The 15120-nt window shown below is 61.0% G+C and overlaps 2 protein-coding genes across 3 annotated transcripts in view; one reads left to right on the plus strand and one right to left on the minus strand.

Annotated features, from left to right (window-relative positions):
• The window catches only part of entr1 (endosome associated trafficking regulator 1), a 66239-nt gene extending 53556 nt beyond the window's left edge, over positions 1–12683 (minus strand). The window contains exon 1 of the mRNA XM_072487814.1: positions 12390–12683. Coding sequence (XP_072343915.1) covers positions 12390–12402 — 13 coding nt within the window. The 5' untranslated portion in view covers positions 12403–12683. The remainder of the gene's footprint in view (positions 1–12389) is intronic.
• The window catches only part of pmpca (peptidase, mitochondrial processing subunit alpha), a 50220-nt gene continuing 47512 nt past the window's right edge, over positions 12413–15120 (plus strand). Inside the window, exons 1-2 of one of the 2 annotated variants that reach the window (XM_072488888.1) lie at positions 12413–12525; positions 12605–12804. In XM_072488888.1, the coding sequence (XP_072344989.1) occupies positions 12479–12525; positions 12605–12804 (247 nt within the window). In that variant the 5' untranslated portion in view covers positions 12413–12478. Of the gene's footprint in view, positions 12526–12604; positions 12805–14212; positions 14421–15120 lie in introns of those variants that run through there. The other variant, XM_072488889.1, reaches the window with a different exon arrangement.

Raw genomic sequence — 15120 nt, forward strand, 5'->3', positions numbered from 1 at the left:
AGTGCCGCACTGTCAGAGGGTCAGTACTGAGGGAGTGCTGCACTGTCAGAGGGTCAGTACTGAGGGAGTGCCGCACTGTCAGAGGGTCAGTACTGAGGGAGTGCCGCACTGTCAGAGGGTCAGTACTGAGGGAGTGCTGCACTGTCAGAGGGTCAGTACTGAGGGGGTGCTGCACTGTCAGAGAGTCAGTACTGAGGGAGTGCAGCACTGTCAGAGGGTCAGTACTGAGGGAGTGCCGCACTGTCAGAGGGTCAGTACTGAGGGAGTGCTGCACTGTCGGAGGGTCAGTACTGAGGGAGTGCCGCACAGTCGGAGGGTCAGTACTGAGGGAGTGCTGCACTGTCGGAGGGTCAGTACTGAGGGAGTGCCGCACTGTCAGAGGGTCAGTACGGAAGGAGTGCTGCACTGTCGGAGGGTCAGTACTGAGGGAGTGCCGCACTGTCAGAGGGTCAGTACTGAGGGAGTGCCGCACTGTCAGAGGGTCAGTACTGAGGGAGTGCTGCACTGTCAGAGGGTCAGTACTGAGGGAGTGTCGCACTGTCAGAGGGTCAGTACTGAGGGAGTGCTGGACCGTCAGAGGGTAAGTACTGAGGGAGTGCCGCACTGTCAGAGGGTCAGTACTGAGGGAGTGCTGCACTGTCAGAGGGTCAGTGTTGAGGGAGTGCTGCACTGTCAGAGGGTCAGTACTGAGGGAGTGCTGCACTATCAGAGGGACAGTACTGAGGGAGTGCTGGACCGTCAGAGGGTCAGTACTGAGGCAGTGCCGCACAGTCAGAGGGTCAGTACTGAGGGAGTGCCGCACTGTCAGAGGGTCAGTACTGAGGGAGTGCCGCGCTGTCAGAGGGTCAGTACTGAGGGAGTGCCGCACTGTCAGAGGATCAGTACTGAGGGAGTGCTGCACTGTCAGAGGGTCAGTACTGAGGGAGTGCCGCACAGTCAGAAGGTCAGTACTGAGGGAGTGCTGCACTGTCAGAGGGTCAGTACTGAGGGAGTGCCGCACTGTCAGAGGGTCAGTGCTGAGAGTGCCGCACTGTCAGAGGGTCAGTACTGAGGGAGTGCCGCATTGTCAGAGGGTCAGTACTGAGGGAGTGCCGCACTGTCAGAGGGTCAGTACTGAGGGAGTGCCGCGCTGTCAGAGGGTCAGTACTGAGGGAGTGCCGCACTGTCGAGGGTCAGTACTGAGGGAATGCCGCACTGTCAGAGGGTCAGTACTGAGGGAGTGCTGCACTGTCAGAGGGTCAGTACCGAGGGAGTGCTGCACTGTCAGAGGGTCAGTACCGAGGGAGTGCTGCACTGTCAGAGGGTCAGTACCGAGGGAGTGCCGCACTGTCAGAGGGTCAGTACTGAGGGAGTGCCGCACTGTCAGAGGGTCAGTACTGAGGGAGTGCCGCACTGTCAGAGGGTCAGTACTGAGGGAGCGCCGCACTGTCAGAGGGTCAGTACTGAGGGAGCGCCGCACTGTCAGAGGGTCAGTACTGAGGGAGTGCCGCACTGTCAGAGGGTCAGTACTGAGGGAGCGCCGCACTGTCAGAGGGTCAGTACTGAGGGAGTGCCGCATTGTCAGAGGGTCAGTACTGAGGGAGTGCCGCACTGTCAGAGGGTCAGTACTGAGGGAGTGCCGCACTGTCAGAGGGTCAGTACTGAGGGAGTGCTGCACTGTCAGAGGGTCAGTACTGAGGGAGTGCTGCACTGTCAGAGGGTCAGTACTGAGAGAGTGCCGCACTGTCAGAGGGTCAGTACTGAGGGAGTGCCGCACTGTCAGAGGGTCAGTACTGAGGGAGTGCCGCACTGTCAGAGGGTCAGTACTGAGGGAGTGCCACACTGTCAGAGGGTCAGTACTGAGGGAGTGCCGCACTGTCAGAGGGTCAGTACTGAGAGAGTGCCGCACTGTCAGAGGGTCAGTACTGAGGGAGTGCCGCACTGTCAGAGGGTCAGTACTGAGGGAGTGCTGCACTGTCAGAGGGTCAGTACTGAGGGAGTGCCGCACTGTCAGAGGGTCAGTACTGAGGGAGTGCCGCGCTGTCAGAGGGTGAGTACGGAGGGAGTGCCGCACTGTCGAGGGTCAGTACTGAGGGAGTGCTGCACTGTCAGAGGGTCAGTAGCGAGGGAGTACTGCACTGTCAGAGGGTCAGTACTGAGGGAGTGCCGCACTGTCAGAGGGTCAGTACTGAGGGAGCGCCGCACTGTCAGAGGGTCAGTACTGAGGGAGTGCCGCACTGTCAGAGGGTCAGTACTGAGGGAGTGCCGCACTGTCAGAGGGTCAGTACTGAGGGAGTGCCGCACTGTCAGAGGGTCAGTACTGAGGGAGCGCTGCACTGTCAGAGGGTCAGTACTGAGGGAGTGCCGCACTGTCAGAGAGTTAGTACTGAGGGAGTGCCGCACTGTCAGAGGGTCAGTACTGAGGGAGTGCTACACTGTCAGAGGGTCAGTACCGAGGGAGTGCCGCACTGTCAGAGGGTCAGTACTGAGGGAGTGCCGCACTGTCAGAGGGTCAGTACTGAGGGAGTGCCGCACTGTCAGAGGGTCAGTACTGAGGGAGCGCCGCACTGTCAGAGGGTCAGTACTGAGGGAGCGCCGCACTGTCAGAGGGTCAGTACTGAGGGAGCGCCGCACTGTCAGAGGGTCAGTACTGAGGGAGTGCCGCACTGTCAGAGGGTCAGTACTGAGGGAGTGCCGCACTGTCAGAGGGTCAGTACTGAGGGAGTGCCGCACTGTCGGAGGGCCAGTACTGAGGGAGCGCCGCACTGTCGGAGGGTCAGTACTGAGGGAGCGCCGCACTGTCAGAGGGTCAGTACTGAGGGAGTGCCGCACTGTTAGAGGGTCAGTACTGAGGGAGTGCCGCACTGTTAGAGGGTCAGTACTGAGGGAGTGCCGCACTGTCAGAGGGTCAGTACTGAGGGAGTGCCGCACTGTCGGAGGGTCAGTACTGAGGGAGTGCCGCACTGTCGGAGGGTCAGTACTGAGGGAGTGCCGCACTGTCGGAGGGTCAGTACTGAGGGAGTGCCGCACTGTCCGAGGGTCAGTACTGAGGGAGTGCCGCACTGTCAGAGGGTCAGTACTGAGGGAGTGCCGCACTGTCAGAGGGTCAGTACTGAGGGAGTGCCGCACTGTCAGAGGGTCAGTACTGAGGGAGTGCCGCACTGTCAGAGGGTCAGTACTGAGGGAGCGCCGCACTGTCAGAGGGTCAGTACTGAGGGAGCGCTGCACTGTCAGAGGGTCAGTACTGGCGGAGTGCTGCACTGTCAGAGGGTCAGTACTGAGGGAGTGCCGCACTGTCAGAGGGTCAGTACTGAGGGAGTGCCGCACTGTCAGAGGGTCAGTACTGAGGGAGTGCTGCACTGTCAGAGGGTCAGTACTGAGGGAGTGCCGCACTGTCAGAGGGTCAGTACTGAGGGAGTGCCGCACTGTCAGAGGGTCAGTACTGAGGGAGTGCTGCACTGTCAGAGGGTCAGTACTGAGGGGGTGCTGCACTGTCAGAGGGTCAGTACTGAGGGAGTGCCGCACTGTCAGAGGGTCAGTACTGAGGGAGTGCTGCACTGTCAGAGGGTCAGTACTGAGAGAGTGCCGCACTGTCAGAGGGTCAGTACTGAGGGAGTGCCGCACTGTCAGAGGGTCAGTACTGAGGGAGTGCCGCACTGTCAGAGGGTCAGTACTGAGGGAGTGCCACACTGTCAGAGGGTCAGTACTGAGGGAGTGCCGCACTGTCAGAGGGTCAGTACTGAGAGAGTGCCGCACTGTCAGAGGGTCAGTACTGAGGGAGTGCCGCACTGTCAGAGGGTCAGTACTGAGGGAGTGCTGCACTGTCAGAGGGTCAGTACTGAGGGAGTGCCGCACTGTCAGAGGGTCAGTACTGAGGGAGTGCCGCGCTGTCAGAGGGTGAGTACGGAGGGAGTGCCGCACTGTCGAGGGTCAGTACTGAGGGAATGCCGCACTGTCAGAGGGTCAGTACTGAGGGAGTGCTGCACTGTCAGAGGGTCAGTAGCGAGGGAGTACTGCACTGTCAGAGGGTCAGTACTGAGGGAGTGCCGCACTGTCAGAGGGTCAGTACTGAGGGAGCGCCGCACTGTCAGAGGGTCAGTACTGAGGGAGTGCCGCACTGTCAGAGGGTCAGTACTGAGGGAGTGCCGCACTGTCAGAGGGTCAGTACTGAGGGAGTGCCGCACTGTCAGAGGGTCAGTACTGAGGGAGCGCTGCACTGTCAGAGGGTCAGTACTGAGGGAGTGCCGCACTGTCAGAGAGTTAGTACTGAGGGAGTGCCGCACTGTCAGAGGGTCAGTACTGAGGGAGTGCTACACTGTCAGAGGGTCAGTACCGAGGGAGTGCCGCACTGTCAGAGGGTCAGTACTGAGGGAGTGCCGCACTGTCAGAGGGTCAGTACTGAGGGAGTGCCGCACTGTCAGAGGGTCAGTACTGAGGGAGCGCCGCACTGTCAGAGGGTCAGTACTGAGGGAGCGCCGCACTGTCAGAGGGTCAGTACTGAGGGAGTGCCGCACTGTCAGAGGGTCAGTACTGAGGGAGTGCCGCACTGTCAGAGGGTCAGTACTGAGGGAGTGCCGCACTGTCGGAGGGTCAGTACTGAGGGAGCGCCGCACTGTCGGAGGGTCAGTACTGAGGGAGCGCCGCACTGTCAGAGGGTCAGTACTGAGGGAGTGCCGCACTGTTAGAGGGTCAGTACTGAGGGAGTGCCGCACTGTCAGAGGGTCAGTACTGAGGGAGTGCCGCACTGTCGGAGGGTCAGTACTGAGGGAGTGCCGCACTGTCGGAGGGTCAGTACTGAGGGAGTGCCGCACTGTCGGAGGGTCAGTACTGAGGGAGTGCCGCACTGTCAGAGGGTCAGTACTGAGGGAGTGCCGCACTGTCAGAGGGTCAGTACTGAGGGAGTGCCGCACTGTCAGAGGGTCAGTACTGAGGGAGTGCCGCACTGTCAGAGGGTCAGTACTGAGGGAGTGCCGCACTGTCAGAGGGTCAGTACTGAGGGAGTGCCGCACTGTCAGAGGGTCAGTACTGAGGGAGTGCCGCACTGTCAGAGGGTCAGTACTGAGGGAGCGCTGCACTGTCAGAGGGTCAGTACTGGCGGAGTGCTGCACTGTCAGAGGGTCAGTACTGAGGGAGTGCCGCACTGTCAGAGGGTCAGTACTGAGGGAGTGCCGCACTGTCAGAGGGTCAGTACTGAGGGAGTGCCGCACTGTCAGAGGGTCAGTACTGAGGGAGTGCTGCACTGTCAGAGGGTCAGTACTGAGGGAGTGCCGCACTGTCAGAGGGTCAGTACTGAGGGAGTGCCGCACTGTCAGAGGGTCAGTACTGAGGGAGTGCTGCACTGTCAGAGGGTCAGTACTGAGGGGGTGCTGCACTGTCAGAGAGTCAGTACTGAGGGAGTGCAGCACTGTCAGAGGGTCAGTACTGAGGGAGTGCCGCACTGTCAGAGGGTCAGTACTGAGGGAGTGCTGCACTGTCGGAGGGTCAGTACTGAGGGAGTGCCGCACAGTCGGAGGGTCAGTACTGAGGGAGTGCTGCACTGTCGGAGGGTCAGTACTGAGGGAGTGCCGCACTGTCAGAGGGTCAGTACGGAAGGAGTGCTGCACTGTCGGAGGGTCAGTACTGAGGGAGTGCCGCACTGTCAGAGGGTCAGTACTGAGGGAGTGCCGCACTGTCAGAGGGTCAGTACTGAGGGAGTGCTGCACTGTCAGAGGGTCAGTACTGAGGGAGTGTCGCACTGTCAGAGGGTCAGTACTGAGGGAGTGCTGGACCGTCAGAGGGTCAGTACTGAGGGAGTGCCGCACTGTCAGAGGGTCAGTACTGAGGGAGTGCTGCACTGTCAGAGGGTCAGTGTTGAGGGAGTGCTGCACTGTCAGAGGGTCAGTACTGAGGGAGTGCTGCACTATCAGAGGGACAGTACTGAGGGAGTGCTGGACCGTCAGAGGGTCAGTACTGAGGCAGTGCCGCACAGTCAGAGGGTCAGTACTGAGGGAGTGCCGCACTGTCAGAGGGTCAGTACTGAGGGAGTGCCGCGCTGTCAGAGGGTCAGTACTGAGGGAGTGCCGCACTGTCAGAGGATCAGTACTGAGGGAGTGCTGCACTGTCAGAGGGTCAGTACTGAGGGAGTGCCGCACAGTCAGAAGGTCAGTACTGAGGGAGTGCTGCACTGTCAGAGGGTCAGTACTGAGGGAGTGCCGCACTGTCAGAGGGTCAGTGCTGAGAGTGCCGCACTGTCAGAGGGTCAGTACTGAGGGAGTGCCGCATTGTCAGAGGGTCAGTACTGAGGGAGTGCCGCACTGTCAGAGGGTCAGTACTGAGGGAGTGCCGCGCTGTCAGAGGGTCAGTACTGAGGGAGTGCCGCACTGTCGAGGGTCAGTACTGAGGGAATGCCGCACTGTCAGAGGGTCAGTACTGAGGGAGTGCTGCACTGTCAGAGGGTCAGTACCGAGGGAGTGCTGCACTGTCAGAGGGTCAGTACCGAGGGAGTGCTGCACTGTCAGAGGGTCAGTACCGAGGGAGTGCCGCACTGTCAGAGGGTCAGTACTGAGGGAGTGCCGCACTGTCAGAGGGTCAGTACTGAGGGAGTGCCGCACTGTCAGAGGGTCAGTACTGAGGGAGCGCCGCACTGTCAGAGGGTCAGTACTGAGGGAGCGCCGCACTGTCAGAGGGTCAGTACTGAGGGAGTGCCGCACTGTCAGAGGGTCAGTACTGAGGGAGCGCCGCACTGTCAGAGGGTCAGTACTGAGGGAGTGCCGCATTGTCAGAGGGTCAGTACTGAGGGAGTGCCGCACTGTCAGAGGGTCAGTACTGAGGGAGTGCCGCACTGTCAGAGGGTCAGTACTGAGGGAGTGCTGCACTGTCAGAGGGTCAGTACTGAGGGAGTGCTGCACTGTCAGAGGGTCAGTACTGAGAGAGTGCCGCACTGTCAGAGGGTCAGTACTGAGGGAGTGCCGCACTGTCAGAGGGTCAGTACTGAGGGAGTGCCGCACTGTCAGAGGGTCAGTACTGAGGGAGTGCCACACTGTCAGAGGGTCAGTACTGAGGGAGTGCCGCACTGTCAGAGGGTCAGTACTGAGAGAGTGCCGCACTGTCAGAGGGTCAGTACTGAGGGAGTGCCGCACTGTCAGAGGGTCAGTACTGAGGGAGTGCTGCACTGTCAGAGGGTCAGTACTGAGGGAGTGCCGCACTGTCAGAGGGTGAGTACGGAGGGAGTGCCGCACTGTCGAGGGTCAGTACTGAGGGAGTGCTGCACTGTCAGAGGGTCAGTAGCGAGGGAGTACTGCACTGTCAGAGGGTCAGTACTGAGGGAGTGCCGCACTGTCAGAGGGTCAGTACTGAGGGAGCGCCGCACTGTCAGAGGGTCAGTACTGAGGGAGTGCCGCACTGTCAGAGGGTCAGTACTGAGGGAGTGCCGCACTGTCAGAGGGTCAGTACTGAGGGAGTGCCGCACTGTCAGAGGGTCAGTACTGAGGGAGCGCTGCACTGTCAGAGGGTCAGTACTGAGGGAGTGCCGCACTGTCAGAGAGTTAGTACTGAGGGAGTGCCGCACTGTCAGAGGGTCAGTACTGAGGGAGTGCTACACTGTCAGAGGGTCAGTACCGAGGGAGTGCCGCACTGTCAGAGGGTCAGTACTGAGGGAGTGCCGCACTGTCAGAGGGTCAGTACTGAGGGAGTGCCGCACTGTCAGAGGGTCAGTACTGAGGGAGCGCCGCACTGTCAGAGGGTCAGTACTGAGGGAGCGCCGCACTGTCAGAGGGTCAGTACTGAGGGAGCGCCGCACTGTCAGAGGGTCAGTACTGAGGGAGTGCCGCACTGTCAGAGGGTCAGTACTGAGGGAGTGCCGCACTGTCAGAGGGTCAGTACTGAGGGAGTGCCGCACTGTCGGAGGGCCAGTACTGAGGGAGCGCCGCACTGTCGGAGGGTCAGTACTGAGGGAGCGCCGCACTGTCGGAGGGTCAGTACTGAGGGAGTGCCGCACTGTTAGAGGGTCAGTACTGAGGGAGTGCCGCACTGTCAGAGGGTCAGTACTGAGGGAGTGCCGCACTGTCGGAGTGTCAGTACTGAGGGAGTGCCGCACTGTCGGAGGGTCAGTACTGAGGGAGTGCCGCACTGTCGGAGGGTCAGTACTGAGGGAGTGCCGCACTGTCAGAGGGTCAGTACTGAGGGAGTGCCGCACTGTCAGAGGGTCAGTACTGAGGGAGTGCCGCACTGTCAGAGGGTCAGTACTGAGGGAGTGCCGCACTGTCAGAGGGTCAGTACTGAGGGAGTGCCGCACTGTCAGAGGGTCAGTACTGAGGGAGTGCCGCACTGTCAGAGGGTCAGTACTGAGGGAGCGCTGCACTGTCAGAGGGTCAGTACTGGCGGAGTGCTGCACTGTCAGAGGGTCAGTACTGAGGGAGTGCCGCACTGTCAGAGGGTCAGTACTGAGGGAGTGCCGCACTGTCAGAGGGTCAGTACTGAGGGAGTGCCGCACTGTCAGAGGGTCAGTACTGAGGGAGTGCCGCACTGTCAGAGGGTCAGTACTGAGGGAGTGCTGCACTGTCAGAGGGTCAGTACTGAGGGGGTGCTGCACTGTCAGAGGGTCAGTACTGAGGGAGTGCCGCACCGTCAGAGGGTCACTACTGAGGGAGTGCCGCACTGTCAGAGGGTCAGTACTGAGGGAGTGCCGCACTGTCAGAGGGTCAGTACTGAGGGGGTGCTGCACTGTCAGAGGGTCAGTACTGAGGGAGTGCCGCACTGTCAGAGGGTCAGTACTGAGGGAGTGCCGCACTGTCAGAGGGTCAGTACTGAGGGAGTGTCGCACCGTCAGAGGGTCACTACTGAGGGAGTGCCGCACTGTCAGAGGGTCAGTACTGAGGGAGTGCCGCACTGTCAGAGGGTCAGTACTGAGGGAGTGCTGCACTGTCAGAGGGTCAGTACTGAGGGAGTGTCGCACCGTCAGAGGGTCACTACTGAGGGAGTGCTGCACTGTCAGAGGGTCAGTACTGAGGGAGTGCCGCACTGTCAGAGGGTCAGTACTGAGGGAGTGCCGCGCTGTCAGAGGGTCAGTACTGAGGGAGTGCCGCGCTGTCAGAGGGTCAGTACTGAGGGAGTGCCGCACTGTCAGAGGGTCAGTACTGAGGGAGTGCCGCACCGTCAGAGGGTCAGTACTGAGGGAGTGTCGCACCGTCAGAGGGTCAGTACTGAGGGAGTGCCGCACTGTCAGAGGGTCAGTACTGAGGGAGTGCTGCACTGTCAGAGGGTCAGTACTGAGGGGTTGCTGCACTGTCAGAGGGTCAGTACTGAGGGAGTGCCGCACTGTCAGAGGGTCAGTACTGAGGGAGTGCCGCACTGTCAGAGGGTCAGTACTGAGGGAGTGCTGCACTGTCAGAGGGTCAGTACTGAGGGGGTGCCGCACTGTCAGAGGGTCAGTACTGAGGGGGTGCCGCACTGTCAGAGGGTCAGTACTGAGGGAGTGCCGCACTGTCAGAGGGTCACTACTGAGGGAGTGCCGCACTGTCAGAGGGTCAGTACTGAGGGAGTGCCGCACTGTCAGAGGGTCAGTACTGAGGGAGTGCCGCACTGTCAGAGGGTCAGTACTGAGGGAGTGCCGCACTCTCAGAGGGTCAGTACTGAGGGAGTGCCGCACTGTCAGAGGGTCAGTACTGAGGGAGTGCCGCACTGTCAGAGGGTCAGTACTGAGGGAGTGCCGCACTGTCAGAGGGTCAGTACTGAGGGAGTGTCGCACCGTCAGAGGGTCAGTACTGAGGGAGTGCTGCACTGTCAGAGGGTCAGTACTGAGGGGGTGCTGCACTGTCAGAGGGTCAGTACTGAGGGAGTGCCGCACTGTCAGAGGGTCAGTACTGAGGGAGTGCAGCACTGTCAGAGGGTCAGTACTGAGGGAGTGCTGCACTGTCAGAGGGTCAGTACTGAGGGAGTGCCGCACTGTCAGAGGGTCAGTACTGAGGGAGTGCCGCACTGTCAGAGGGTCAGTACTGAGGGAGTGCTGCACTGTCAGAGGGTCAGTACTGAGGGAGTGCTGCACTGTCAGAGGGTCAGTACTGAGGGAGTGCTGCACTGTCAGAGGGTCAGTACTGAGGGAGTGCCGCACTGTCAGAGGGTCAGTACTGAGGGAGTGCCGCACTGTCAGAGGGTCAGTACTGAGGGAGCGCTGCACTGTCAGAGGGTCAGTACTGAGGGAGTGCCGCACTGTCAGAGAGTTAGTACTGAGGGAGTGCCGCACTGTCAGAGGGTCAGTACTGAGGGAGTGCCACACTGTCAGAGGGTCAGTACCGAGGGAGTGCCGCACTGTCAGAGGGTCAGTACTGAGGGAGTGCCGCACTGTCAGAGGGTCAGTACTGAGGGAGTGCCGCACTGTCAGAGGGTCAGTACTGAGGGAGCGCCGCACTGTCAGAGGGTCAGTACTGAGGGAGCGCCGCACTGTCAGAGGGTCAGTACTGAGGGAGCGCCGCACTGTCAGAGGGTCAGTACTGAGGGAGTGCCGCACTGTCAGAGGGTCAGTACTGAGGGAGTGCCGCACTGTCAGAGGGTCAGTACTGAGGGAGTGCCGCACTGTCGGAGGGCCAGTACTGAGGGAGCGCCGCACTGTCGGAGGGTCAGTACTGAGGGAGCGCCGCACTGTCGGAGGGTCAGTACTGAGGGAGTGCCGCACTGTCAGAGGGTCAGTACTGAGGGAGTGCCGCACTGTCAGAGGGTCAGTACTGAGGGAGTGCCGCACTGTCGGAGGGTCAGTACTGAGGGAGTGCCGCACTGTCGGAGGGTCAGTACTGAGGGAGTGCCGCACTGTCGGAGGGTCAGTACTGAGGGAGTGCCGCACTGTCAGAGGGTCAGTACTGAGGGAGTGCCGCACTGTCAGAGGGTCAGTACTGAGGGAGTGCCGCACTGTCAGAGGGTCAGTACTGAGGGAGTGCCGCACTGTCAGAGGGTCAGTACTGAGGGAGTGCCGCACTGTCAGAGGGTCAGTACTGAGGGAGTGCCGCACTGTCAGAGGGTCAGTACTGAGGGAGCGCTGCACTGTCAGAGGGTCAGTACTGGCGGAGTGCTGCACTGTCAGAGGGTCAGTACTGAGGGAGTGCCGCACTGTCAGAGGGTCAGTACTGAGGGAGTGCCGCACTGTCAGAGGGTCAGTACTGAGGGAGTGCCGCACTGTCAGAGGGTCAGTACTGAGGGAGTGCCGCACTGTCAGAGGGTCAGTACTGAGGGAGTGCTGCACTGTCAGAGGGTCAGTACTGAGGGGGTGCTGCACTGTCAGAGGGTCAGTACTGAGGGAGTGCCGCACCGTCAGAGGGTCACTACTGAGGGAGTGCCGCACTGTCAGAGGGTCAGTACTGAGGGAGTGCCGCACTGTCAGAGGGTCAGTACTGAGGGGGTGCTGCACTGTCAGAGGGTCAGTACTGAGGGAGTGCCGCACTGTCAGAGGGTCAGTACTGAGGGAGTGCCGCACTGTCAGAGGGTCAGTACTGAGGGAGTGTCGCACCGTCAGAGGGTCACTACTGAGGGAGTGCCGCACTGTCAGAGGGTCAGTACTGAGGGAGTGCCGCACTGTCAGAGGGTCAGTACTGAGGGAGTGCTGCACTGTCAGAGGGTCAGTACTGAGGGAGTGTCGCACCGTCAGAGGGTCACTACTGAGGGAGTGCTGCACTGTCAGAGGGTCAGTACTGAGGGAGTGCCGCACTGTCAGAGGGTCAGTACTGAGGGAGTGCCGCGCTGTCAGAGGGTCAGTACTGAGGGAGTGCCGCGCTGTCAGAGGGTCAGTACTGAGGGAGTGCCGCACTGTCAGAGGGTCAGTACTGAGGGAGTGCCGCACCGTCAGAGGGTCAGTACTGAGGGAGTGTCGCACCGTCAGAGGGTCAGTACTGAGGGAGTGCCGCACTGTCAGAGGGTCAGTACTGAGGGAGTGCTGCACTGTCAGAGGGTCAGTACTGAGGGGTTGCTGCACTGTCAGAGGGTCAGTACTGAGGGAGTGCCGCACTGTCAGAGGGTCAGTACTGAGGGAGTGCCGCACTGTCAGAGGGTCAGTACTGAGGGAGTGCTGCACTGTCAGAGGGTCAGTACTGAGGGGGTGCCGCACTGTCAGAGGGTCAGTACTGAGGGAGTGCCGCACTGTCAGAGGGTCAGTACTGAGGGAGTGCCGCAATGTCAGAGGGTCACTACTGAGGGAGTGCCGCACTGTCAGAGGGTCAGTACTGAGGGAGTGCCGCACTGTCAGAGGGTCAGTACTGAGGGAGTGCCGCACTGTCAGAGGGTCAGTACTGAGGGAGTGCCGCACTGTCAGAGGGTCAGTACTGAGGGAGTGCCGCACTGTCAGAGGGTCAGTACTGAGGGAGTGCCGCACTGTCAGCGGGTCAGTACTGAGGGAGTGCGGCACTGTCAGAGGGTCAGTACTGAGGGAGTGCTGCACGGTCGGTACTCACGGTTGAGGTTCATACTGATCCGGTTGCCGGGAGGCGGTGACCCGGAAGGGGTTATCGGGCGGGGACCGGAAGTAATCCCCGGATCCAAGATGGCGGCGCGCGCGGCGAGGCTGCGGCGATGGAGCCAAATGCGGAGGTGAAGCGGCGGCGGAGCGGCCGGTCCGGGGTCCGGGGCCTGGGGACTGACTCTGACTCTCTCTGTGTCTCTGTTGCAGGTGCGGCCTCCCCGCCTCGCGGCCCTTCAGCAGCTGCGGCTACCCCGCGGTGCCGCTCTCATCGCCGCTGCCCAACCTCCCCCGGCCCGTGTTCGCCAAGAGCAGCGGACACGACAAATACCAGACCCGCATCTCGCTGCTGGACAACGGGCTGCGGGTGGCCTCGCAGGACAAATTCGGCCAATTCTGCACAGTCGGAGGTCAGTGTCCGGCGGGGGAGGGAGGGGCGGTGGTCAGTGTCCGGCGGGGGAGGGAGGGGCGGTGGTCAGTGTCCGGCGGGGGAGGGAGGGGCGGTGGTCAGTGTCCGGCGGGGGAGGGAGGGGCGGTCAGTGTCCGGCGGGGGAGGGAGGGGCGGTGGTCAGTGTCCGGCGGGGGAGGGAGGGGCGGTGGTCAGTGTCCGGCGGGGGAGGGAGGGGCGGTGGTCAGTGTCCGGCGGGGGAGGGAGGGGCGGTCAGTGTCCGGCGGGGGAGGGAGGGGCGGTCAGTGTCCGGCGGGGGAGGGAGGGGCGGTCAGTGTCCGGCGGGGGAGGGAGGGGCGGTCAGTGTCCGGCGGGGGAGGGAGGGGCGGTCAGTGTCCGGCGGGGGAGGGAGGGGCGGTCAGTGTCCGGCGGGGGAGGGAGGGGCGGTCAGTGTCCGGCGGGGGAGGGAGGGGCGGTCAGTGTCCGGCGGGGGGCGGTCAGTGTCCGGCGGGGGGCGGTCAGTGTCCGGCGGGCGGTGGTCAGTGTCCGGCGGGGGAGGGAGGGGCGGTGGTCAGTGTCCGGCGGGGGAGGGAGGGGCGGTGGTCAGTGTCCGGCGGGGGAGGGAGGGGCGGTGGTCAGTGTCTGGCGGGGGAGGGAGGGGCGGTCAGTGTCCGGCGGGGGAGGGAGGGGCGGTCAGTGTCCGGCGGGGGAGGGAGGGGCGGTCAGTGTCCGGCGGGCGGTGGTCAGTGTCCGGCGGGGGAGGGAGGGGCGGTGGTCAGTGTCCGGCGGGGGAGGGAGGGGCGGTGGTCAGTGTCCGGCGGGGGAGGGAGGGGCGGTGGTCAGTGTCCGGCGGGGGAGGGAGGGGCGGTGGTCAGTGTCCGGCGGGGGAGGGAGGGGCGGTGGTCAGTGTCCGGCGGGGGAGGGAGGGGCGGTGGTCAGTGTCCGGCGGGGGAGGGAGGGGCGGTGGTCAGTGTCCGGCGGGCGGTGGTCAGTGTCCGGCGGGGGAGGGAGGGGCGGTGGTCAGTGTCTGGCGGGGGAGGGAGGGGCGGTGGTCAGTGTCCGGAGGTCGGGGCTCCGTGTCCAGGAGGGTTGGGAAGTCAGTGTCGGGGAGGGGGGTTGGAAACACTGATCAGCTCAGGCAGCCTGTGTGGAGGGAGAGGGAGGGACAATTCATAAATACCTGGAATACGGAACAGTTTTGGTCCCCTTATCGAAGGAACGATGCGCTGGAGACAGCCCAGATATAGATTTCATAGAATTTACAGTGCAGAAGGAGACCATTCGGCCCATCAAGTCTGCACCGGCTCTTGGAAAGAGCACCCTACCCAAGGTCAACACCTCCACCCTATCCCCATAGCCCAGTAACCCCACCCAACACTATTTATCATGGCCAATCCACCTAACCTGCACATCTTTGGACTGTGGGAGGAAACCGGAGCACCCGGATGAAACCCATGCACACACGGGGAGGATGTGCAGACTCCGCACAGACAGTGACCCAAGCCGGGAATCGAACCTGGGACCCTGGAGCTGTGAAGCAATTGTGCTATCCACAATGCTACCGTGCTGCCCCTAAGTTCACTAGGTTGAGAGAGAGATTTCTAGGTGAAGGAATCAAGGGTTATGAGGAAAATTCAGGTGAGTGGAGTTGAGGATTGTATCACATCATCCAGGACCTCCTTGAATGGCAGAGTAGACTCGATTGGCCAAATCCTCTACTTCTGCTCCCACATCTTATGGTGTTTGGCTGTGAAGAACAATTCTCTTCAAATTGCAGAACGCTTCACGCAAATTGGTTGCTACATTTGAGGAGTCATTCATTCTCTCTGAATTGATTTGATGTTTTTCTTGTAAGGCCAGTGTTTTTTGCCCTTTGAGGAGGTGATGGTGAGCTGCTTTCTTGAATCACTGCACGGACCACATGGCATAGGTACACCCACAGTCTTTAAGGAGATCCTCTCCTTGTCCTTCTCGACAGAAAAGGTTGCGGGTTTGGAAGGTGCTGTTGAAGGAGCCATGGTGAGTTCCTGCAGTTCATCTTGTAGATGGTACACACAACTGCTACTGTGCATCGGAGGTGGAGCAAGTGAATTTTTAAAGTGGTGGAGGGGGGTCCCCATCAAGCAGGCAGCTGTGTCCTAGATGGTGTTGAGATTCTTGAGTGTTATTGAAGCTGCACTTATCCAGGCAAGTGGAGAGTATTCCATCACACTCCTGACTTGTGCCTTGTAGATGCTGCAGGCTTTGGGGAGTGAGATATTCACTGCCTCAGCCATGCTTTTGTGCAAGGTTAGCCCCAGTCACTGTTAATCCCGCCCAGCATCATTATGATGACAGG

This window comes from Scyliorhinus torazame, chromosome 22, assembly GCF_047496885.1.
Source record: "Scyliorhinus torazame isolate Kashiwa2021f chromosome 22, sScyTor2.1, whole genome shotgun sequence".
Taxonomy (NCBI): domain Eukaryota; kingdom Metazoa; phylum Chordata; class Chondrichthyes; order Carcharhiniformes; family Scyliorhinidae; genus Scyliorhinus; species Scyliorhinus torazame.